Genomic DNA, 27,585 nt, shown 5'->3' with positions numbered 1-27,585 from the left:
TTTTTAAACTAAATGTTACATGTTGAACCTAGCTGTGATCAACATTGCATCCATAAATCATTGTACTTGATGTTAATAAAAATCACACAATCGTTAACTTCAATCAAATAAGATATAAAATAACAAATAATTATCAAATTGTACCATGTTTTGAATGATTGTAGCTCTTATCTAATGCTGACAATGAAAATTGGCGAAATATAATGAACTGTTGAACAGAGTACACTTGTGTGCTAGGTATTTAACCCCTAGTAATTAAGAAAAATAGTCTCAAAATATAATATTTAATACAATGACTCGTATCTAATACAACGATAAATGTTTAATATTTAAAATCCACAAGGAAATTTAATTCCTGTAGCTGTCTGTATACTATGTATCACAAACAATTTGATTTAAAAATTCCTTTATAAAAGGTATAATATTAAAAACCCTATCGTGCTACATCACAGAACGTTTTCGTTTTATATGGAATTAATATTCCATCATCAGTACTATCTGAATGTACATGTTTGAAGCCACTGGCGCACCCAGGGGGGGGTTTTGGGGGTTAAACCCCCCCCCAGGACCCTATTCCGACACTGTTACTCACACATGTTAAGGACTCAAAATGGAGGTAACATCATAAAAAAAATTTCGGTGACCAACCAAAACCCCCCCCAGAGGCAAATTCTAGGTGCGCTACTGTTTGAAGCCACTAAATATATGGGTAAAACCCTTTAAATGTTGTTAAATTAACTTTGAAATACATTTTTTAACTTTATCAACTATAATGTTTATACAACAGGAATAGATAACCATGTTAGCTCTGGGTTTAATTGTACTAACCACGAAAATCTTTTAGAACATACACACACACACACACACATATATATATATATATATATATATATATATATATATATATATATATATATATACAGTGTACGTAAAAGTTTATGGTCGGTATGGTAAAATTTAACAGGATATCTAACACAGATATAAAATCATATTTTCAGCGAATAGACAAAGATAACAATCATATTTACCCTTGATCTCCCCTCCATATTTCTTATTGACGCCCATTGCCCATTAGTGAAACGATTAGTTCCGATCAGAGATATTTTACATATCTCTGGTCCCGATCCTAATATAAGAAACTAGAGGTGGGTCGTTGACATTTTAAATATACAAATAGTACTTACATTTATATTACACATTATTAAATCGCGAATCGTCTAAATTGACATTTAAAAACATAAGTTTTTTCACTTTCTTGTTAACCGTGTTCTTCTTTTATTTAAAATTGAACCAGATTTTGAACATGTGTTCACAAGGAACAGATTTTGTTACAATACTACAATATTTTATTAATATAGTGGTTAAGTTCGTATACACATGGCGATGGTTTTTCCACCACTGTAATGGACAGTTCCAATCTCCGTTCGATTTTTTTTGTGAGTAATATATCATCAGACATATACATGTCGACTTCTTTTATATTTCTCGATACAGGTGTATGTTTAGATAAGTCATGTCCAATTCATCAAAAATACACCATAGACTTAAGTCATCTTTCAGTTTCTTTTTCTTGTACTGGTTGATTTTCAATAGTACACTCTTCTTTTTCTTTTTTTTATAGAAGTAACCAGCTTCTTAAATCTTTCTTTTGTTTTTTTACCTTCATTTTTATCAGAAAATCCCTGCATTTTAAATCATTATTTGTCATTTACGAATCTACGGTTTCTCACTGGTAAGCCAACTAGTTGATGGTTGATTCAAAAAAACTACGTTTTGTGTAGACGTAAACAGAGGAGCAACGAACACTTTACGTCGACGAGGACGATTAGTTGATCTGGGAGACTATTACAAAACTAAAAATAACTCTTTCGGGACAGTGGACAGTCGGGCTATCGGTTAACGTTGAAAATAAAATAACTAGGTATTCTGATTAATGAATGAGTTTTGATTTACGATTGATCTGCATTTTCGAGGGTGATGGATACTTCCATTAATAAAAATATTAGTTTAGAACAAAAGAAACAAATATATATGGATTTACTAAACATATGCAAAGACTCGCTTCATCCGTTTTCCATAGTTGAAGAACGAGCTTTTAAAAAGTTTGCAGGGTGGATTCCTGGATATAAACCGCCAACAAGAAAAGCTTTGTCAGGTTCATTACTTTAGGAATGTTATATCAAAACTGAGCAAATTATTAGATCACAAGTTGTTAAAGAAGTAGAAAATATCTGTATTACTACTGACCTTTGGACATCTGGAGTAACTGAGAGTTACATCGCATTAACAGGACAATATTTAACCAGAAATTTAGAATTTAAAACTGTTTTATTAGATAATGCCTCAAATACGGTCAAAGCTATTAAATATGTTTTGGAATGAAAACATTTAAATTGTTTTGCTCATACGTGAAATTTATTGGTGGAGGACGCACTTAAATGCTGTCGTGTACAAATAGATAAAATAAAAAGCCCCTTTTCGACCATTCGGCAAAAACACATTTCAAAAAAAGTACCTTATCTTCAGAAAGGCTTTTAAAGTATCAATTACAACATAACAAAGTTCCCAACCGGCCAATCCAAGACGTGGAAACTAGGTAGAACTTCACCTATTACATGTTAAAAAGAATGGCCGAGTTAGAAGAGGGAATCCGTTCCACATTGGTATTAGTTAATACAGACTTAGACTTAAACCAAATCTAAATAATTAAGACTAGATTATATGTTCTCAACTTTCCCAAATTTTACGGCCTTTTAAAGAAATAAGTACAATGAGTGGCCAAAAATACTTGAAGGGTAGTTTAGTGATTGTTATGGTACGCTGCCTGCAAGAATCTTGCAATAAAATTTTAGCAAACGGTAACCTTACATCCATAGTATCTGACGTAGTACAATTACTAATATCGGGTTTAGCAAAAAGATTTAGAGGGATAGAACAGAGTGGCACATTGTCATTATGTACATTTATGGATTCACAATTTAAAGTGCAGGGATTTTCTGATAAAAATGAAGCTAAAAAAACAAAAGAAAGAGTTAAGAAGCTGGTTACTTCTATAATTAAAGAACAAGAAGATTGTAATATTGAAAATCAACCAGTACAAGAAAAAGAAACCGATAAAGATGACTTAAGTATTTTTGATCAATTAATTGTACATGACTCATCTAAACGTACACCTGTATCGAGAGTCCATTACAATGGTGGAAAAACCATCGCCATGTATATCCTAATTTAACCACTATATTCATAAAATATTGTAAATGTGAACACATGTTCTTCTTCTTCTTCTTCTTATTCTTTTTTTGGCCTACCTATATCCTAGACAATTTACCCAGTTTACTTCGAGGGTAGACACTTTTTGTCTTGCTTCAGCAATCAGTGTCTACCTACACTTATATTCTTCCTTTGTTTGTTTTAGGTTATTCTACATGTTTACTTGTGTACTTGTGCTGGTTTTTTTTTCTTCACAGGCTAAAATATGAATAAGACAACACAACAAAGGTATAAACTTTTCTCGCTCATTGGTAGTCTCCAAGTTTTGCACACACCAGAAATGCTACCGACGGATAAAGTAGAAGCACCCAGGACTGAAAGAAGGAATATCATAGTTTATAATTTAATATTAAAGGTAGAAATAAAGTTGCATAAGGTGTTTATTGTATTTTCATTAATATTTGTGAGGATTGTAAAAATATTTATGGGGGTGGGAAGTTTAGTTTTAGCTAATTCGGCATACAAGTCGAAGTGTGGGTTTTGATTTAAGCGACATTCTAATAAAATATGGTTTAAGCCTCCCACTTGGCCACATTCGCAATAAGGATCATCTTTGACTCCAATTCTAAATAGATGAAGGGGGTATGAGCAATGACCCGTTCTCATACGGATGATTGGAGTTAAATGTTTCCTACTGATATATGCGAATTTATTGAACCATGGTAGTGTGTGGATTTGTTTATTAATTTTGGCATAGAATGAATTATTGTGCCATATCCTTCGTATCCTTAAGCTGCCCAGTTAGACCAAATCTCTCTTTTCAAGTAGGGTGTAAAATTTGAAAACTTTAGCTTGATATTCATGGGAATATTCAGTGAACGACCTATCGCAAGTTGGTCAGCCTTGTAGTTTCCAGTAATACCAGTGTGTCCTGGGATCCATGCAAGATTTTGATCTTATTGTTCCTTGCTAGGATAATTCCTCTCTTCGTTAAATACTATATATGTTCTATGTCTTTAGAATACCCTGTTTTTTTTTTTATTTTTTGTAGTGCACTTTTGGGGTCAGAAAAGATAATGGCTTCTGTGATATTTTGTTCCCGTATAATTTGGACTGCATGGTTGATCGCGGTTACCTCTGCTGTACATATTTGGGTATGATTGGGTAGTTTAGATGAAAATGAATAGTTTATATCTGGGGAAAAAGCACCAAATCCCGCATTTCCCATTGTGTCCGTTGAGCCATCTGTAAAGAATTTTTTGTATGAATGGAATTTTTTAACTTCACAAAATTCATAAGATTGAATTCATTTTTTGTAATGTTTTCGTTCACAATTCCTAATGGCTGAAGTTGTAGTTCCAGTTCATATTCATGGCAAGGAAGAAGTTTACTGGAATATAGGTTCTGCAAATAAGGTTGGATTTTTCTGATAGTTGCTATCAATATGGGTTTTTCCTTATTTCCCCAGTATTTATTGTCCATATTACAAAGTGCTTCTAATTCAACAATTGATTGAATGACAGGGTTGTTTTTAACGCTTAGGTTTTTTAGCAAAAATTTTGTTGTGAGCCATTCTCTTCTGTATTTTAATGGCAGTTCTCCAGACTCTGATAACAAGGCTTGGATTGAAGTTGACTTCATGCATCCTGTGATAATCCGAATACTTTGGTAGTGCATCTGATCTAGTTTCTTCAATATATATTTAGGGCATTTAGATAGGAATTGACCCCCATAGTTCAAATGACTTAGGATAAGTGCTTCATGGATCAGTTTTAATATTTTTGGGTCACTGCCCCACCATGTTCCACACAAGGCACGCATTACGTTCAGTGCTTTACTTATTTTGACTTCCAGCTGGTTAATGTGTGCCATCCATTTAAGGTTCTTCTGCAAAACCATTCCTAGGTATTTAATTTTATCTACCCACTCTATATGTTGTCTCTTATAACTGATATTGCCAGGCATTATTTTGGTATTACTCTTTGTAAACAAGATAGCTTTAGATTTGCCCACAGAGATGTTCAAATTATGATTGTCCAGCCAGGCCTCAAGATTGGCTAAATATTTGTTTATTTGTGATATCATATTTTTAACATTCACTCCCTTGACTAGAATTACAAAATCGTCAGCATACTGTATGACTTTAGCATTTTTGGGGAACACATCGTATTGAGTAGGTATATATGTTGAATAGCATTGGACTTAATGGTGATCCTTGTGAGTCCAGTGCTAGTAGTATTTGGGTCATGTACTAACCCAGAGTTATCTTTGACAAACAGTTCTCTGTATTTCAAAAAGTCATATATGAGGTTAGCTAAATCATGTGGTATATCCAAATGTATTAATGTAGAGTACAGTTTGTCAATACTAACATGATCATATGCTGAATGGATATCCAAGAATATTCCTATTGTACATTCATTATTACTAAATGATTTTTGGATTTCAGATGTCAAAAAGGATAGACATTCTAAACATCATTTACCCCTTCTAAAACCTAGCTGCAATGGTCGGAGGATTCCCTTATTTTCTATAAGCCATTCCAACCTATTTTTGATCATTTATTCTAAAACTTTACCTACACAAGAGGTGAGAGCAATAGGCCTATAGTTGCAGTGAGTTTATCTTTCACAGGTTTTAGGATTGGAATTATTAATGACTGTTTAAATTCAATCGGAATGGTCCCTATACTTAAGCATTTGTTAAAAATTTGTAAAAATAGTAATGATCCTGAATGAGGTAGATTTCTAATCATAGAGTATGAAATTAAGTCAAGTCCCGCAGCAGATTCCTTTTTAGAATTGATTATGAATTTGTATTCATTAAAGGTAAAAGAGGAACTTGTATTGCTAGTTTATATACTTTTTTGATGTAAATGTATACTGGGAGGAGCCAAGGAATTCAGTATCTCTTGTGCCATATTAGGATCAGGAAGGGAGTTAATTGAGCTATTACCATATCCAGCTATTTTCCTAACTTTATCCCATATTGTCTTGATTGGCGAGTTTCTATTAAGGCCTTCTGCAAATTTCCTAAAATTATTCTATCTTTTTTCTTTAAGGAATCTTCTAGCTGTAGCACATTTGTTTTTTACTATTAAATAATTGTAAGTTGGGTGTTGATTGGAATTGCTTTGTTGCCTTAATTCTGTCTTTAATGACTTCAGCGCAAGTTTCGTCCCACCATGGGATATGATACTGTTTATTAACATTTGATTTGTACAATGGGATGGACAACTGTGCAGCTTCATTTATTAAATCTGCAAATGATCGGTAGTTCTCACCTCGACATGATGTAAATGATGACTCTAATACTGAGGTATATTGGTCCCAATTAGCTTTTTTGAAGTTTCTGTTATTCCTTCGTGGCATGTGGATGGTAATGTTTTGGACACCAATTTTGCACATTGTGGGTAGATGATCACTAAATCCTAGATTAGGAATTATTTGCCATGGTGATCTGGTAGCAATATCCTTAGATGTTATTGTTAGGTCCACCGCTGATAATCTTTTTGGTGGTGGTGCTATTCTGGTATTTAATTCGTAATTCAACGCGTTGGTTGATTTCCTGGATCAGTTTTATCCATTTTTGTTTAGATATGGTATTTGCATTAGGGACCTAGGCATTAAGTAGATTAATTTGGAATTTAGGTAGGAAGATTGCTTGGAGTTAAGAGTTTTTATTAAATTTATAATTCTACTTCATTCCTAATAAGGATGGCTATACCACCATAGGAATCACCTCGATCATTTCTAATTACTTGATAGCCCTTGCATCTGATTATATGGTTATTATTTAACCATGTTTCATTTAGCAATAATATGTCAGGATTGTATTCTTTGATAATTATTTTTAGGTTATCCACGTTAGCATTATATGATCTCATATTCCATTGTATTATGGTCAAAGGAGTGAAAGCTTTATTTTTTTTTTATTTTGAGTTTAGTATTCTGAAGGAGTAGAAATATATGCCGATGGAGCAGAGGATGGAGAAATACGAAAAAGGATAACGCAGGCAAACAAAGCTTATTTTGCCCTCTCCCATATATTTCGGTCTAAAAGTGTCCACCGAAATACAAAGATGAGAATCTATAAAACTTTAATTCGGCCAATAGCATGTTATGGCAGCGAAGCATGGGTCCTGAAAGAAACATCCAAAAACAAACTCGACACATTCGAAAGAAAAGTACTGAGGAGAATACTAGGACCTGTGAGGGAAAACGGAATCTTCAGAATTCGATATAACAACGAGCTCTATCAACTGTATAAGGAAACACCCCTGTCAGACTTCATTAGAATACAAAGATTGCAATGGGCCGGACATGTGATACGAATGGGAGAGGATAGGCTACCAAAACGAGCACTGAACGCCAGAATGCAGGGAAAGAGACCAGTTGGAAAGCCAAGAAAGCGCTGGGAAAACACAGTAAGCAGCGACGCACAAGCACTTTTAGGAGTCCGTGTATGGAGAAGAGCAGCCACAGACAGACAAGGGTGGAGGCAAAAAATAAAGGAGGCCAAGGCTCATTTTGGGCTGTAGTGCCGTAGAAGAAGAAGATTCTGAAGCATCAGATACTGTCCCCCATCTTCCATTAAATTATAGGTTATGTTATTTGTTGAGCTGCTTTTAATTGTTTTATATTGTGATACATTAGATGAGTTAGGGTATAAGTTTCTTAGTAAGTTGTTTACAAAAGATAGTACCATCTCTTTATGTTGTGGTGGTAGTAATGACATTGCATGGGAGATTCCATGTTCAGTTTCCTTATTTGCACTGTAACCTTTTGATGTTGATGGCATTGATTGAGAGTTTGTTGCCCAGTTCAATCTTCCCTCCGGATTAATTAGTTGAGCACTATGTTGTTTTTTGTCATATCCTGTCATGTTTGGTTTCCTTCTTTTGGTGGGTTAAGATTTGACGATTTGGTTATATTTTGGTATATTTGTGTCATTCTTTATGGCTTCTATTCTTCTTTCTGTGATATCTATTATATTATTAGGCTTGGATTCTTTATGCAAGACAGGAAAATTCTCTTCGTTCAAAGAGTATTCCCTGTTTTCATTTTTTGGTATTTGCATGTTTGCTTCGGAATATGAGATGTTAGAGAAAGACATTAGGGCTTTTATTTCTTTTTGTCGTTGGAATTCTTTACATTTATTATCTTTAGAGATATGATCATGATTTTTGCATTGTATGCAGTATGTTTCACAATTCGAGGCCTCTCCGTGTTGGTTTTTCCCACAGTTCTGGCACTTTGGGTTCCCTCTGCATTGATTATTGCTGTGACCATATAACAGGCAGTTTCCACACATTAGGACTGGGCTGACATATGGAATAACCCTCATGGGTAATCCATACACAAGCACCTACCTGGGCAGTGCTTTTCCTGTAAATGTTACGCATATGGTGGTTGTTGGTACATAGTTTTGTTCTTTTCCCTCTTTAATAATTCTCCTATTTAGTCTTTTTATGTCAATTACTTTACAGGAGACCAATTTTGTTTCAATTGCATTTTTAATTTCCACTTCAGATATTTCTTTACATATGTTCCTTATTATACCCTTACATGTGACATTGTGATTTGGGATAAAGACATCATATTGTAAACTTTCCCATCTCTTATCATTCACAAATAGATTTGCTGATTTAAAATCTTTAAAAACAACACCTAACCGGCTTTTCCCTTTACGGTTAAATTTAATAATTTGCTGTAGGTTAAATATTGTTTTAGCAATACTTAAGATGTGAAAATTTCCTATATTTTTGTCTTTTCCCTGTACATATACTTCGAACGGATCGGAATCATATATATTATATTGGTTATTAATTTTTTCCCCACTTAAATCTGGCGGGGGGTCAGGAAGTTTATCAGGATCGAGGTTAATGGTCTCCATTTTCGGCTGGAGGAACCGTGTCGTGTAATTTATTACTTGCTACTATTAGGTATGTATGCGATAGGATCGGGTTACAAACAAAGAATTATTAGTAATAGCCTTATCTATAAATACCTTGAGTTTTTCTGCAATAGATGTTATCACAACAACGTTTTAGTTCAGCATCAGCCGCTGAACAGTACAAACGTGGAATAGAAGCGACACTTGAAGACCGCCGAGGAGCTGCAGCGTTGAGTCGAAGCCGGATTTATCAGTCTGTGCCGTGAGTGTAAGCACGGCAAAGCGGAGACTAGCGTAAGCAGCGGCCGAGGCCACTAGAGGCAAAAGTCTATGCCGAGACAAAGCTGAACCGGAGAGATTTGTATTAATCAAATCTTCACGGAGGCCAAAATTGAGGCTCGGGATCGGGTTACAAACAAATGATTATTAGTAATAGCCTTATTATCTATAAATACCTTGAGCTTTTCTGCAATAGATGTTATCACAACAACGTTTGAGCACAGAATCGTGAACACATGTTCAAAATTTGATTTAATTTTAAATAAAAGAAGAACACGGTTAACAAGAAGTAAAGTAGAAAAACTTATGTTTTTAAATGTCAATTTAGACGATTCGCGATTTAATAATAACGTGTAATGTAAATGTACGATTTACTATTTGTATTGTTTAGTTTATTTTTCAAGTTATAATAAATATATCTTTCGTTAGTTTCTTTCATTTCAATAAACGATAATATCCATTATGTTTGTTTATGTACTGGCTTATTTGAAACTACTGGTAACAATCAACTAGTTACTTGTTTACGACAAACGATTCAGTTTCGTTAACGATAAAAATGTCAACGTCCCACGTCTAGGTTTCTTAGTTATCGCCTGTCGAATATCGGTTCAGCTGTTGCTGAAATAGTATTGCTGTTGCAACGCGACATTGCCAAATAATTTTGTATGAAGCGTATTGGCGTTATAATGCAGTTTATTATTTTTATTGAAAATAAGCTTATTTTGATGTTTAGATTTTTAATTCGGAAATCGTACTTAAAATACGAAACATTAATAAATTTTATTTATATAAAACGATTTCCGAAATGGAAATCAAAATGTTAAATAACACTTATTGTAAAGTAAAATTGTGGCATATTCCCAATAAAAAACAGTAAGCTGCCATTTAAATCCATTTCGCCCAAATTTTATTATCTTAGAACATCCTAGAACATTGTTCAAATGCTAAAAAGACAACAGGTCAAATAAAACAAATAAGTTTGGCAACGTTGAATTTCCCCTTTTTTATTATTTCCACTCATGTATTTTCGGCGATATTTAAAGGGCGGAACTAATATACCTCTCTCTTTTTAAACAGGTGTTTCTCACTCTATCTCACGTAATTGTGGGATTGCCATTTTTATCTTATTTTTTAAGTAAAAATTTAAATTAGAAGTACGATTATTTATTAAGGAGGAATTAGAACAAAAATTATCTTTAATAGGGAGTTTTGCGTCAGAAACTGAGTCTGATGAATCAGAATTTATTAGAATTTTAGGCTCTCTATACGACATAAGCACTTACCAGAGAAGAATTGTCCACTCCATGTAAGCTGGTTCACTCAGAAGGTTTGACTAGGCAGGTATCTTCGATATTCACTCGAAAAGTCCACTTAACACGATTCCTGTTATAAAGGGCTACTCAATCCACCTACAGGAATATAACACATACACATACAATACAATTCACAATATTACGAAACATAGCGTCAGCACTCCTAAGTTCAATGTCTTTGACCATGTCAGCACTCCTAAGTCCATGGCCTGAATAAACCCATAGGCGTCGCTCTATAACTCCTCTTCCCCTAGATTGAAGCTCCTTGTGGGAGATGAATTTTCGAACTGGAATCGTCTGGGTCCTGTATGTTTGACATTCTTATGTCTTCCTTTCTTTTGGTTTCTTTTCTTGTTCTTATCTTTATTTTCTTATAGATAATGTAGATGATTATTACAACGATGGCAAGATATAATATGATCGTCCAAATGCTGGGAATGTGGTAATTTTCTCTGTTCCATGATGGGTGCGATTTTGTTTGTGGGATTTTTTTCAAATTTTAAATTCTTCAAAGTTATTTTCATAGGTGAAATGCTTAACTCTTTAAACTTTAATTTCGGCTCGGTGATTAATATTGGTTGTCCAAAGGTTCGATCTTGGAACAATAATTCTTGGTTTCTGAAAAGGATTGTACACTGTGTATTTTCGATCAGAAAGATGCCTGTCAGTGTTTTAATTTGAATTCCTTCAGAGCATTTGAAAGTTAATTTTTCCTCCATAGGAAATATTGCCAAAAACTGGTTCATCTCTGGTATGATTTCGATGTGATTGCCTTGGATGTCTGCCTTAATATATTGACAATTACTGGAGTTTTCTTGTAAGATTATTTCCTTTTCGCATATGTGTTCTTGGTTATTTTGTAGACGGCTTGGACATTGGAAAATTTTACCGTGGGTGCAGATGTCGTTGAGAGGTATTATTGTATTTTTATTTTTTAGCAAATATCTTGTATTAGGTATTATTATTGCAAATTCTGACTCAATTTGTGTGGGTATAGGTAATAAATAGTAGAGATCAAAGATGTTCTAAAAATTGATAGGAATTGTCAGAAAATATTGAATTTGGTTTTCCTCTATTTTACAGGTGATTTCCAGAATGGATTCAAAATCTAAAATATTTTCGTGTTTTAATTCAAATGGTAATTGTGTTTTGTAAAATAAAGAGATTCTTTGTAACTCTCGAAATAGATCACTAGATTTGATAATACTAGGGTGTAAGAATGGGTGGCTTACAAAAAGTAATAGAATTTTCTACAGTTTCCATTACATCAAGTATGGAATTATATGTGATAATGAGTTCATTGAACATGTCTTTTAGATAAATAACGTTCTCAAATTTGGTTTGAAAATCGACAATGTCTTTTATTTCAAAAATCTTTGTTTTAAGGAATATTTCATTTGTTTGAATATCTTGAATGGTTTTATTGAAGTTATCTATGATTTGTTGACTGAGAGAATATTGATTAAGTATCTGATGTTCTAATTTTAGTTGATTAGTTTTCAAATGTTCTAGTATTAAATTTATTTTCTTGCCATCTTCGGCGTCTAAATTACCTGTGATTGCTTTTACTATTGAACCCAAGTCATTAATCAAGCCTCTTTTCCTTCTTGTTAAATTAATATGAATATTTAGACCGCTAAATTTTTCTTGTATGCTATTTTTGATATATTGAATAATATTAACGTAGTTGTACGTCTCTGATCTAAAGAATTCGCTGTTAGAAATGTTATTTTTAAGATACTCAAATTGCTTGTTCAGGTTGTCATATTCAGTTACAAGTGGTTTTAAATTATAAAAATGTACAAATGTATGACTAGATTTTTGGAGTTTTGCGGTTCCTAATTTTATAGGTAGAATGCCTAGGTTGTGGGTGATATCCTTTATTTCGGCTGTTGTATGTCCGATTGTGACGAACCTGGAAAAATATAAGTTTTTCGTTTAGGTCGTTTTACATTTGAAAGGTGAATGTTTTCGGTAGTATTTTTATGCCGCTTAATGAGTTTTGCTGTTTTCTTAAATTTATTAATGGATTTAATATTTTCTTTTTGATATTTATTTTTAGTTTTTCCTTTTATTTGTCTGTTTCGCACAAATACTTCGGTAGGAATTCCTCGCGTGTTTCATTTGCTTTATTTATAACTTTTGCTTTATTTTCTTGAAGTTTTTTGTTAATATTAGAATATAGTAATTTCATTTTATCCTTATGATTAGAAATATAATTATTAATTAATTGTTGCTCTAGGTCAATGTTAAATGGGGAGTTGGTGTCTAAATGTCCCGTAACTAGTTCATGGGGTTTCATTTTTGTTACGGCGTGGATAGTACTGTTGTAAGCTAATAATGCATAGTTTACTTTTTGTTCTATTGGGTCGGATTTATACTCATTTTGATTGTTTAGTAACCTGATATGTTCTATAATAGTTGAATGAAATCTTTCAGCTATACCATTTGATTCTGGATGCTGGGAGGAGATAAAGTGGATTTTTACCTTGTGTAATGCTAATAAGTCTTTAATGACTGAATTTTTTAGTTCTGTACCATTGTCTAAAATGATTTGTTCTGGAATACTATGGTGAGTAAAGAATCTAATCAAAGTGTTTGCTACTTCGATACCTTGAGCAGAATTAAGTTTATAAAGTTGGGCATATTTAGAGAAGGAATCGACTATCGTTAGAAATTTGGTATTTTCAAGAGTTATGGAATCTAAATGTAAAATCTAAAATGGCTTAATTGCTGTAGAAGTAATGCTAAATATTGGCTTTATGGGATTCCTATCATATTTTGTTATTTGGCATATTTCGCATTCATTAATATAAGTTTGTATAGAAGCTCGTTGATTGGGCCAATAATATAATGATTTAATTCGGTTATCCGTTTCATCTAAACCTCTATGATTTTGCTTGCCTTCATGATAGTTTTGAATTATTTCTTTAATTTCGTTTATAGGAACATCGATAAGTTTCTTAGTGCAATTAATAAATGATATTTGAGAATTTTTAAAATATTTTTGGATAACAACGCTAAATTTCTCATATACTGGATCTTCAAAATAAAGGTGTTATATTACTTTTTGTATGGTATATTCTTTAATAAAATCAATAACATCACGCTCAAAATTGTTTTTTGAGAACTGGACAAGAATTCTTTGTCTTTTATCAAATAATTTGATTATAGTGGGACTAGCAGGATTAAAATTAACTTCAGAGATAAAAATTTGATTAATTCCCGTGTTTACAGGGTTTTCGGAAATAGGAATTCCAGTGGTAGGATTTTCTACATTGGTGTGTATCGTTTCACCGTCATCAGGATTTTCTTCTTGTCTATTATCTTCATCTATTTCAACAATAAGCGATTCTGTATCTGGTTCATTATTAAGATCTTGTTGAGCTTGTTTATTAAGTGTTTCCATATATTCAAAAATATTTTTTGTGTTTTCCAAATTTTTTGTTTCATTGACGTTTAGCTCTATTCTGGGTAATGTATCACAATTTGTGTTTAAAGATCCTTTTTTATAAATGATTTCATAATCATATTCTTCTAGTTTCAAGCGACATCTTACTAGTTTGGAGTTGAGATCTTTCAATGAAAATAACCACTGTAGTGGTTTATGATCAGTAATAATAGTAAAGCGTCGTCCAAATAAATACGGGCAAAAATATTTGACAACCCATACTATTGCCAGTAACTCTTTCTCAATTGTTGAGTAATTGATTTCTGAGTTGTTCAAAGTTCTGCTTGCATAAGCAATTGGCAAGTCGGATCCAATCTTTCCTTGACTAAGTACGGCTCCTAGCGCAAAATTACTGGCATCTGTAGTGAGATTGAAAGGACGGGAGAAGTCAGGATACTGTAATATGGGTTCGTTTATGAGAAGTTGTTTACAAGTTTCAAAACATTGGATGTAATCTGAATCGCTTACATTGATTTTAACATTTTTCTTTAGGCGAGTAGTTAGTGGTTTAGTAAGTTTAGAAAAATCTTTGATAAATTTTCTATAGTAACCTAAAAGTCCTAAAAATCCTTTTAATTGTTTACTATTTTTGGGTATTGGAAATTTTTTTATCGCTTTTATTTTGTCTGGGTTCGGCTTAACACCTTGTGGCGTTACGATGTGACCTAAATATGCTACTTCTTTTTTTAAAAACTCAGATTTATCTATTTGAATTTTGAAATTTGATTCTCTTAATCTTTGAAACACTTCTTTTAAATTAACTAGATGCTCCTGTAGACTTGTACTAAAATATAATTATATCGTCAAGATAAACCAAACATTTTTCATTTTGTATACCTCTCAGGATATTATCCATAATCCGTTGGAATGTTGCTGGGGCAAAAATTCGTAGTGACCATTTTCTGTATTGAATGCAGTTTTTTGAATGTCGCTTTCATCCATCTCGATTTGATGAAACCCTGAAGCGAGGTCGAGTGTCGTAAAGTATTGACACCGTCCAAGTTTATCCAATAGGTCACTAATGTTAGGTAAAGGGTATCTATCACCAAGTGTGATAGCATTAAGACGTCGATAATCTATTACGACTCTAAACTTAGGTTTCTTGGAGGCGTCCATTTTTTTTGGGACCACCCATATAGGAGAGGACCAAGGGGAATCCGAAGGTCTAATAATATCTTGATCCAGCAGGTTCTGGATTTGATTTTGCACTTCCTTCCTATAAATTTCTGGGTATCTATAGGATTTTGAATATACTGGTATATCGTTTGTTGTTTTTATTCTATGTTTAATTTTATTAGTAAAAGTTAATTGGTTACCTTCAACATGGAAGATATCGGAATATTCTTTTATTAACTTTAATATTGAATTTCTTTCCTCAAAATTCATATGATCTGTTCGAACTTTAGAAATATCGAATTTGAATTCTTCAGCATTTATAGAATTAAAATTTGGATTTAAAATTTGTTCGTATTCAGCGAACTTTTCCACCATGATTGGGGAAGTTACATCCAATTTAAAACAAGATTCAGAAGAATTCAAAATCGTGCAAATAGCCTTATTGTTTTCTACCGTCGTAAGGCATTCCGGAATTTCTAATTTACCGATTTGTGTATATAGTATAATTACATCGGCATTTTTTATATTTTCAACATTTAAACTGATAACTTGCACGGTTCGTGGCGGCACTACTATATAATTCGTGTTGCCACTATTCCCGGCTTTATAATAATTTAATTTTATCTTACTGTGCGAGGTAATTAAAACGTTATTGGCCAAATCAATTTTTGCATTTAATTTTTTTAAATTATCGAGGCCTAATAAAAGCAGTGAAAATAGTCATGGAATTTAAAAACGCAATAACTTAAATTTAATTTATTTTTAGTATTAAAAATTTTCGATAAGGGAATTTAAGTACAGTAATTTTCCTGTTTTGCTCCAAGTGCTGTTGAAATTTGAAAGGGTTTACGAAAAATTGAATTTTTAAAATATTTTTCAGCGACTTCTGGGGTTACAAACGATTTTGTGCTCCCAGTGTCTATCAGTACTTTAAGATTATGCTCAGAAAATACAATGTACGGCAATTCACTTTCGTTATTTATCAGATTTAAAAGTTCAACTTGAGTAATTATGAATTTTCCGAGGCTTTGTTCTCTAAAAAATGATTCTCATTAGTTAATTCAACTTCCTCGGTATCGCCAATATTATGTAGCTCCTCAGCTATGATATTTTGTGGTTGACTTGAAAATGTATTATTGAAGCGTCTTTGATTTCCAAAATTTGTTGGTCTAAAAGTATTTTGACTAGTGGTACTCATTGGAGTTGGGGCTTGAAATCTTTGATTTGGATTTGATTTAAAGACATTACTACTTCTGTTATTTGTAAAAATATTAGTTCCTCTGTTATTATTTGAAAAAGAGGTTGATGCTGATGATTGTCTTGTTGTTTGTTGAAATTGTGTGGAGTTTGTTATAGGTGGGGCTTGAATTATTTGTCGAGGTTCATTGAATTTAAAGGATCTGTTCGTTTGAGGAAATTTTTGTTGAAAGTTAAGATTTGGTCTTGGATTACGATTATTTTGAAAATTTGGCTTTGTTTGCCTAGATTGTGAAGAATTATTTTCATTTAAATAAATTTGAAAATCGTTAGTTAAAATACTTAGTGCAGAATTTAAATCAGGGTTTTTAGTTCGCATGAAGGTGCCAAGTGGTTCTTTTAGACCACGTAATAATACTCGTAGGGCTAAATTTCTAAAATAGTTTGATAAAATTAATAATTCTTGGTCATTAGAACGTGTAGTAATTAAAGATATTTGTAAATTCAAAAGATGTTGGACTTTATTGAAGAATTCAAAGAGAGTTTCATTATTTTTCTTTAATTCTGACATTTCTATACTAAGAGTATAAATATCTCTTTTATCAGCGTATGTATTTAGCAAGGCATCTTTAAGATCTTGCCAGGTCCTAACTACACAAGCTGAAATGTTAATAGCAGCTTCACCTTTTACTTTTGCTAATATGCTAGACATAAGGTATTCATCCTGAAAATCATCTAAATCAACTGTATTATAAAATTTATTAATCAATTTTTCACAGATTTCCACGAATCTAGGAAGTAATGTATTTTCTCCGTGGAAATCTGGAATCATGTCAAGATATTCCTTTTTTAATTGTGGGATCGCCATTTTTATTTTATTTTTTAAGTAAAAATTTAAATTAGAAGTACGATTATTTATTAAGGAGGAATTAGAACAAAAATTATCTTTAATAGGGAGTTTTGAGTCAGAATCTGAGTCTGATGAATCAGAATTTATTAGAATTTTAGGCTCTCTATACGACATAAGCACTTATCAGAGAAGAATTGTCCACTCCATGTAAGCTGGTTCACTCAGAAGGTGTTTGACTAGGCAGATATCTTCGATATTCACTCGAAAAGTCCACTTAACACGATTCCTGTTATAAAGGGCTACTCAATCCACCCACAGGAATATAACACTTCCGAATTAAGGTCAATAAATCGTTGAAACGAACCGAATTTATATTCGTTAAACCCGTTTGACCTAGCTACTGACTGCGCCACTCAAATTTGGGAATGCCAAAAGTAATTTTTTAAAAAAGAATTTATTAGAGCTAAAACGACTAATTACAATAAAATTAGATTCTAAACTGAATAAAATATTAGTTAAAAATAAAACATATACAGTTGCAATTATACAATTCACAATATTACGAAACATAGCATCAGCACTCCTAAGTTCAATGTCTTTGACCATGTCAGCACTCCTAAGTCCATGGCCTGAATAAACCCATAGGCGTCGCTCTATAACTTCTTCTATTGTGACAGTGTGTACTGTCTACAGTAGTACAGTACACACTACTGTAGTAGTGAACTAGTGAGTGAACTAGAAGTGACTAGTGAGTGTAGTAGTGTCTGGGGGCTCGGGAGACTGAGACCTCGGAAGCCCTGAAGAAGACAGAGAGGATGTCGAAAGCTCGGCAAAATGGATATCGACGCGGTTCAACCCGGAAGACTGGTGAGTTTAATATTAATTTTTATAATAATATTAATCTTAGCTCTAAGTTTAATTGTACTAACCGCGGAAATCTTTCCGAACATATATATATATATATATATATATATATATATATATATATATATATATATATATATATGTATATATATATATATATATATATATATATATATATATATATATATATATATATATATAAAGCGTCTAATTAAGTTGGCATCATATGGGATATTTTTAATTATTAATTTTACGAAAGAAGTTATTCTTTGTAAAAAATTGTGCATGGTTTAAAACCTAAGATGAAATCCTCAGATATCAAAGTTTATCAATCTTATCCGAGGTATGTCAAAAAATATAAAATTCGCTCCAGAGTAAAATACCTTTAATATCTCATAATACCGAAAATTGTAATTATGAAAAGTTGTTTGGAATTAAAAATTATGTTTTAATATGCCTTCGAAATGAAAAACATTTTTTTTTGCAAATTTTTCTCAAATTACCAAATAATTTTTTTTATTATAAAAATAAGATAACTGGTATTATTCATTTTACGAAAAAACATTATTCTTTATAAAAAGTTGTGTATGGTTTAAAACCTAAGATGCAACTATCATAATATATCAAATGTTATCAATCTTGTACGAGGTATGTCAAAAATATTATGTCAAAAAATATGTCAATATGTCTTATGTCAAAAAATATGAAATTCGCTCATTCGGTCGCTGGTCGACCGGATATACATATTTTTAATCGCTTTTTAATTAGTATGGCGAGCACTTTATATATTACCTCTAATAAGGATAGTCCTCTATAGTTTGCGCATTCAGTTCTATCTCCCTTTTTGTGTATAGGAATTATAATCGACTTATTCCATTCTTGAGGCATTTCTTCGACATCCCATACTTCTAGTATTAGCTCACCAAGTTGGTTTATTAAGGCCTCTTCTCCATATTTTATATTCTCTGCCACAATGGCGCTCTCTATGGGGCTTTTTTGATTTTTCATATCTTTTATTATTTCTTCAATTTCTTCTCTTGTGACCTTTGGTATTTCTTCTATTACCATTTGAAGTTTAGAAACATTATAATTTTCTTCAGTAGCCACTCCGTCATTTAGCATCTCTTCGAAATATTCTTTCCACCTTTCACATATTTGATCTTCGTCCATTATCAGGTTTCCTTGCTTATCTTTTACATTCATCGTTCTTCCTTGATACCCAATTTTAATGTATTTTAGATCTTTGTAAAAATTTTTTATTTCATTTTTCTTGTAATTTTCTTCAATACGCTTTATTTTACCATCCATATACTTTCGTTTTCGCTCCCTTAGGATTATCTTTACTTTTTTTCGTTGTTCGGCATACCTTTTTAGGTCGTCTTTTTTTTGCGATCGTAAACTTTTTAATCTCAAATCTGATCTTTTTTTAAACTCTTTTCTACATTCGTCATCGAACGAATGTGGTTTTTTCAAAATTTTTTTGTTCTTGATATGTTCTTCGACGTTGCTTCCTTTATAGTGTTTGTCATTTTCAAGAACTTTTGTTGTATGTTACTCGCATGTTGTATGTTACTATCTTGTTTGGCGTAGGTTTCTTGTATATTCTTTTGATAATCCTGCGCTACCTCAAATTTTCGCAGTTTTTCAAAATTAAATTTACGTTGCACTTTCTTTTTCCGTTTAAGCTTTTTAATTATTGCTTCTCTCATATTAATTCTAACCAAAAAATGATCTGAGTCTACGTCAGCCCCTTTGCACGTTTTCACATTTGTTATTAAATTGACGCACTTCTCTTGTATTAAGATGTGGTCTATTTGATTAGTTTTATTTGATCCCGAAATTGTCCACGTTCCTTTATATATATTTTTTCTCCTGAAATGCGTACTCATTATTTTCATCCTGTTTTCAATTGCGAATGTAATCAATCTTTGACCATTATCTAATATATATTATATAATAATTTTAATATCTTGTCTGGGCATTTCTTCAGACAATGACTCTATTTTTTCATAAAATTCATCTTTCACTTCTTCTCCTTTTTCTTCTGTTGGGGCATGTATATTTATCAGCGATATCATGTTCTCTTTTCCTTTAATACTAATTGCACACATTCTGTCAGATTTTACTACGAATCGTTTTACCTGCTCCACGTCTTCATGTACCAGAAAACCCACTCCAAAATTCCTATTATCTCCTCCACTTGTATAAAACGTGTATAGGCTAATCTTTTCAATGTTGTTTCCAGTTAAATGTGTTTCCTGTATTGCTATGATGTGTATTTTATATTTTTTAAGTTCTTCTATTAGGTTAATTAATGCTCCCTCCTCGTATAGTCCTCATACATTCCATGTCGCAATATTTAGGTACATATTTTTATTTTTTATTTTGCTATTTATGTTCAAACTCATTTTCCTGTTCATCGCTAGGGTCAGTTGGCATAATGCGCCATCTTTTTCTTTTTCCACTACTATATGCAGTTTTTTGGATCCGTATTTCTAGAATTTTCTCGTTTGAAAGTACCATTTCCGGCCCATTCCCATTTTATGCCATCCACAGTTAGTTTTTTGTACTCTATCTTCACATTTTTACCTTCAGCTCTTAATTCCTTGCCTTTATTTACGATTTCCTGCCTCATGTGTCTTTGTTTTTCGGTCAGGTCATCGTTGATGAAGATTTTTTCTCCAGTAAGAAATCTTTTTTGATTTTTGAAAGAGTTTGCTTTTTTCTTTCATTACCTTAATTTTTTCGCCATAATCCTTCATTTGTACCAGACATTATATTGTTTTTTAGCTTCATTGCAGATTCTATTTCGGCATCATCTTTTAGGTGCTTTTGTATAAAATCTTTTACGTTATTTAAGAGTGTTTCATCTGTTGCGTTTATTGGTAGATCCGTAATTACTATGTTATTTTTGTTTTCAACCTGGGTTAATTTGTTTTTTGTTTCTTCCAATTCTTGATATATATATATATATATATATATATATATATATATATATATATATATATATATATATATACAGTAGACTCCCTCTATAACGAGAACTGAAATGGCAGACTAATTACCTCGTTATATCAGACAACATAATACTGTGCATACATATGAATATGTAGTTTTCTAAAACATTAACTTCCTATAGTGAAGCCATTCGGAGCAATATAAGATGCTAATAAATATTGTTCGAGTGGCGTTTTTGAAAAAAAGTTGTTTACTCTTATTGTCAATGAAATACATTAAAACAAAAAAAATGTTTATTTTTATTGTCAATGAAATACATTAAAACAAAAAAGAGTTGTTTATTTTTATTGTCAATGAAATACATGGAAATACATTAAAACAAAAAAGAGTTGTTTATTTTTATTGTCAATGATATACGTTAAAACAAAAAATCTGTACTTACATTTGTTTCCAACTACATAATGTATAAAGCGTATTTTTAAGGATAACATAAAATTGCTTCTGCAATTGGAAGAAGTCTGTCATTTTTGACTGCTTTAAATTGTCCAGTATCATTCTATCTATCATATTTTCTAAAGATGTGAAACAGTTGTATTTATTGTAAAGAAGTTTATTGCGAGCGGCAGTTAAGTTTATTGCTGGTCAGTTAAACAGGGTATTTATTTATAACCACGGCCGGGTCAAAAGCGTAAAAAACACGTTTTTCGATCTTATTTTCTCTTGTTATAACCAAATTTGCCTCGCTATAGAGGGTTATAGTTCAATAGAAATTTCACGGGACATCTAATGTGCCTCGTTATAAGCGAAACCTTGTTACAACCGTGTTCGTTATAGAGAGAGTATACTGTGTATATATATATATATATATATATATATATATATATATATATATATATATATGTATATGTATATATATATACATATATATGTATACACATATATATATGTATATACATATATTTATATATATATATATATATATATATATATATATATATATATATATATATATATATATATATATAAATATATAGAAAGAGCGAAGGTGGGCAAACTATATTAAAAATACTTTTATATGCTTTTAAATTTTCGAAAATATTTGTTAGTCTATTTAAAACAAACAAAAATTTTTAATATTCTCTCCACTCATTGGGTGAGAAAAACATGAATGAAAATGAATGAAAACAATTAATCAAAATATTAACTTAAGTATTACTGAAAGTATTGCATCTCTAATCAGGAAGAAAACAGCTGGTCAACAACATTTCAAAATAAAGTTTACTTCCTTATAGAATATGTTGTAATCTGTATTAAATTGCAACAGGCATAATGTCATGTTCATACAATAAACCATCACATAAAAACTGGCTTCGAATGCCAGTGTTCACGCCATATACTTAAATCTAAACAAGGAATTTACAAAAGCAAAGTCATGGTGATGCGAAAATAGTTGTAAACATAATTAAACAAATTTTGTATGCATGCATAATTGACTATTTTCTTTCTAAATTAATGTCAAAATATAAATACCTTGCCCCATAACTACAATACTGCCATTATTTGGATCCTCTAACCAAAATGTATAACAATAATCAGTTGTCTTGCACTTCTGATAGGATTCAATAGGACCATCATATTCAGGTATAAGTGCAATAGATCTTGCTGAATTAGCACACACTATAAATTCAGTATCTTGAGAAGAAATTGCATCGAAAAGGAACAATGCCATTATTAGCAATTGTAACATTTTGGCAATGGTTTAATTCATATCCTAAAAAAGTGAAGTGCTTATATAAAAATATTTACTAGATTATTAAAACAGCCCTGTTTTATTTGTGATGTTTCAATTCATTGAGGTATTTAAAACTCATTTTATGTTTTATATAAATTATGTTTTTCATATAATTTATTATAATTTGTGCATTTTGCTTCTAAAATATACTAGTGTGCATGTTATTTATCTTTTGGATACAAACAATATGTTGCAAAAGTGATAAATATTTTTTGTATATATCAAATATTTAAAACTTCAGAATCTTTATATATCCTTATGGTGACACCCACTTCGCTATGTGTTATTCGTTATGTGCCATATTCGGCCGCATAAGATGAAGTGTAAATGGTATATTTGTCAATTATTTGCTTTATTTGCACGCATAAGCAAATGCTCGAATAGCAAATAGGTCTATCAGTCCACTTGTCGGTTTTTTGACACAGTGCAAAGGATACGAATAAGCCGAATGTATGTGTCGACTGCCAACACTTCGCTCGCACCGGTGGTTGTCTTGTTTATCTTATCCTAACTTTATTGTAATTCTCGGCATTAATTCGACAAATTTGCATGTTTATATCTCTCCGCCTGGAATGACTGTTGAGTGGATCGAGTAGCTTAACAGTTTTTCTTGCCGGTCCCAAGCCCGGATAAAGGAGGAGGGTTAAGCGGAAGGCCAACAACCTGCCCTTATAAAAAACAGTCTGTTATGAAAACTGCACGTTTGCGTCGGAATCGAACAGATACATATGGAAAACGACAATCGCAATGGAAAAGGACTTTGAATGTTTGAACATGGAATGTTCTAAGTTGGTACCGGACGGGAGCATCTATATATGCAATAAAACAGTTAGAAAAAGTAGGAATGGACATTACGGCAATACAAGAACTAAGGTGGCTAGACACGGGAAACATAAAAATAGACAAGGCGGTCATTTTCTACAGTGGAAACAAGACAGGAAAACACGAATTTGGCACAAGTTTCGTAGTACGAGAAAAATACCTGAACAGTATTATAAGTTTTACGCCCATTAGTGAAAGACTTTGTTATATTAGAGTGAAAGGAAAATGGTACAATATCTCAATTATATCCGCACATGCTCCGACAGAATATAAAGACGAACATATTAAAGATTACTTCTATGAACAACTCGAAAGAACGCTTGAGAAAATCCCCAAACAAGACATGCAGATAATCTGTGGAGACTTCAACGCAAAAATTGGCAAAGAACCTAACCTAAGACCGACAATAGGACAACACAGCCTCCACGATATCTCAAACGACAATGGACAAAGACTCGTAGAGCTAGCATCGGCTAACAATATGCTTGTAAAGTCTACTATGTTCCAACATAAAAACGTTCATAAACAGACTTATGTCTCTAATGATCACTCCACGCGAAACCAAATTGACCATGTAATTATCGATGCTAGACATGAAAGTAATGTGCTCGATGTAAGAAGCCTCAGGGGAGTAGATGGAGATACAGACCATTACCTAGTAAGAGCAAAAATCAGGTTGAGAATATCTTCAGATAAACCTAAGGCCAACGAAGCATTGGGACAGTGGAACATCGAGAAAATACAAAATGAGGAAATCCGAGAAAATTACAAACAAGAAATTAAACAGCATCTAGATACAGTGGATCAGAGCAATGATGTCGAAAGGCTGTGGCACAAATGGAAAAATCAATTACGGAGTCAGCAGAACTAATAATAGGAAAAAGCAGGAAGAGAACAAGGAAATGGTTTGATAGAGAATGTCAAGAAAAACTACACGACAGACAGATAAAGCGAAACATTATGCTTCAACAAGGAACAGCAGAAAGTAAAGAAAACTATGCAACCTCACGCCGAGAGACAAGAAAATTAATTAGAGAGAAAAAAAGAAAGTACGAACAACAGAAATATGAAGAAATGGAAAGGAATAGGCAACAGTCAAATAGTCAAGCATTTTACAAATCGGTGTCAAACGAAAAGAAAGGCTTCAGACCTAGATGCGTGTCTGTACTCAGAAAAAATGATGAATTAATAATAAATGAAAAAGAACTGCTCCAAACATGGCAAGAATATTTCAAGACTTTACTAAATATACATCTAGGGGAAGAACATGGAGAAAATATATATTTTGGGGTGGACCTACCGGTAGAGGACCCCAAAATAGATGAAACACTGCAAGCAATTAACAAATAGAAGAACGGAAAAGCTCCAGGCTCTGACAATATACTTGCTGAATTCCTTAAGTACGTATGAGAAACTCTACATAGACAAATACACAAACTAATAACACTTATATGGAACGAAGAGAAAATACCAACAAAATGGCACGAAAGTGTAATAATCCCCATCCATAAAAAGGGAGACAAAACCAAGTGCTCTAATTATAGAGGCATCTCCCTACTTAATACGGCATATAAAATCTTATCAAACATCCTATTAAGTAGGCTGACACCGTTTGTAGAAAATTTCATGGGGGAATACCAAGCCGATTTCAGAAAACATAGATCGACCATAGATCAGATCTTTACTCTAAGACAGCTGCTTGAAAAAGGATGGGAATTCAATAGAACTATCCACAATCTCTTTATAGGTTTCCGGCAAGCGTACGACAGCATTAAACGGAATCAGATGTGGAATGCAATGGCAGAACTTTCAGTTCCAAAAAAACTTATCCAGCTTGTTAAGTTATGTGTGAATAGCTGTAGATCCAGAGTACGGATATGTAACAAACAATCAGAATCTTTCGAAATAAGCAATGGCCCGAAACAAGGAGATGCGCTATCACCTCTCCTCTTTAATATCATCCTGGAGAAAGTAGTAAGAGCAGCACACCTTAAAACAGAATTACTGACAGTAAATGGACCAAAATTACTACTAGCATACGCAGATGACATTGACATTATGGGAAACACTGTCACCAATGTGAAGGAGACTTCACAGGTTTAAGGGTAAACGAAGAGAAAACCAAATACATGTGCATTAACAGACAAAATGGACGAGATAGAATAGGGCAAAATGTAACAATAGACCCATATAACTTTGAAAGAGTGGAGAGTTTTAAATATCTCGGAGCAACAATCACTGCAAATAACGATATCGCGAAAGAGATTAAAGGAAGAATTGAGGCAGCAAACAGATGTATGTACAGCCTTCACAATACTATTAAATCTAAAAGCCTAACACGAACATCAAAGATAAGATTAGAATATATAAAACGGTGATTAGACCGGTGCTCATGTATGGGTGTGAGACGTGGACCCTGACCAAAGAAACTGAAAGAAAACTTAGATGTTTTGAGAGGAAAATCCTCAGAAGAATCTTTGGGCCTTATCACGATATTAATAGCAACCAATACCGAATGAGAACAAATGCTGAGGTCAAGCAGATGTATAGAGCGAGCGATATAGTCCAAGAGATTAAATCCCAACGTCTTGTCACGTTCTCGTTCAAACAAATCGTTCTCAAAATACGATTTCCGAAGTGGAAATTGAAACGCCAATAAACGTATTTTAACCTTTAATTGTGGCTTATTCCCATTTAAATAGTAATTAATTTAAAATGCCACAAGAAAATAGCTTCAGAACAATACAAAAGTTATAAAGTTATGCCAAACAAATATCTAACTGGGATATTCCTGACGACCGGATTTAACGACGAAATACAGCTAAATGAACAAAAGGCGAATAGCACAAAGGAATAGGACCCAAGAAGAGTTGGAAGAATACAAGTGCGTTAAAAAAGAATTAAATAAAGAAGTAAATCGGACTAAACACACATACTGGCAGAACCTGTGTGATGTGCTAGATAACGATATATAGGGTGAAGCATATAAAATTGCCACTACGACACTTATTTCGGGGCCCCATATAACCTTTGTGTAGAAAAAAGAAAGGAAATTGCGAGAACCCTTTTTCCTAATAAGCGCAAATGCCAATTTCTACCATAAAATACACCTGACGAGTTCACCATAGAGGAAATTAGATTATCTGCTGAAAACATCAAAATCGTTAGATCTTCTGGCCCAGATGGTGTGCTACCAGAGGCGATACACATCATAGTACAGGAAAATCCTGAAGTCACCAAAAAGGTATTAAATGAGCTCCTACACAACCAAAAATTTTCAGATCAACCGAAGATTGCAAATTTAGCCTTAATCTTAATACCTGAGAAACCATCGGACGAAGCTAGTTAATACTTAGGAAATTTTATGAATGCCTCATAAAACGTTGTCTTGAACACGAACTTAAACCAAGAATTCATATCTGACACAGTCAAAAGACCAAGAAATAATTGGGCAATCCATGTTATGTTGGCAAAACTGTTGGTTGAAGTAACACGGGGATCTATAGTAGGTCCAACGTTGTGGAACGTCTTGTATAATGAGAGTGTTAGAAATAGATTACGACAGAAGTGCGTCAGCAATTGCGCATGCAGACTAAATTATACTAAAAGGTCCAAGAGTGATACCAAACCAGACTTTCCAATTTGCAAGCCTCGATATTAAGCACAATTGCTAACCAATTGTGCTTAATATCGAGGCATACACCTTGATACAGGTCTAAGATTTACCAAACACCTGATAAATGTAGTCTAGATAGCAGAACGCATAACAGTGGCCATTATGAAAATTATGCCTAATATAGGCAGGTCAACTAACCATAAAAGAAGAACGTACCTCTAA

The 27,585-nt window shown here is 32.7% G+C and overlaps 1 protein-coding gene across 14 annotated transcripts in view; it reads right to left on the bottom strand.

The window, feature by feature from the left end:
- The window catches only part of LOC140445556 (bone morphogenetic protein receptor type-2-like), an 872,505-nt gene that overhangs the window by 776,624 nt on the left and 68,296 nt on the right, over positions 1 to 27,585 (bottom strand). For 12 of the 14 annotated variants that reach the window (XR_011951415.1, XR_011951414.1, XM_072537668.1 and 9 more), the window contains exon 2: positions 22,664 to 22,904. The exons of the other annotated variants lie outside the window; for them this stretch is intronic. Coding sequence is in view for 10 of the 12 variants with exons in the window: in XM_072537668.1 (XP_072393769.1) it covers positions 22,664 to 22,880 (217 nt within the window). In the remaining 2 variants the exon portion in view is untranslated. The remainder of the gene's footprint in view (positions 1 to 22,663; positions 22,905 to 27,585) is intronic. 14 annotated transcript variants of the gene reach the window in all.

Source organism: Diabrotica undecimpunctata, chromosome 7, assembly GCF_040954645.1.
Source record: "Diabrotica undecimpunctata isolate CICGRU chromosome 7, icDiaUnde3, whole genome shotgun sequence".
Taxonomy (NCBI): Eukaryota; Metazoa; Arthropoda; class Insecta; order Coleoptera; family Chrysomelidae; genus Diabrotica; species Diabrotica undecimpunctata.
This window is presented reverse-complemented; position numbering and strand designations above follow the sequence as displayed.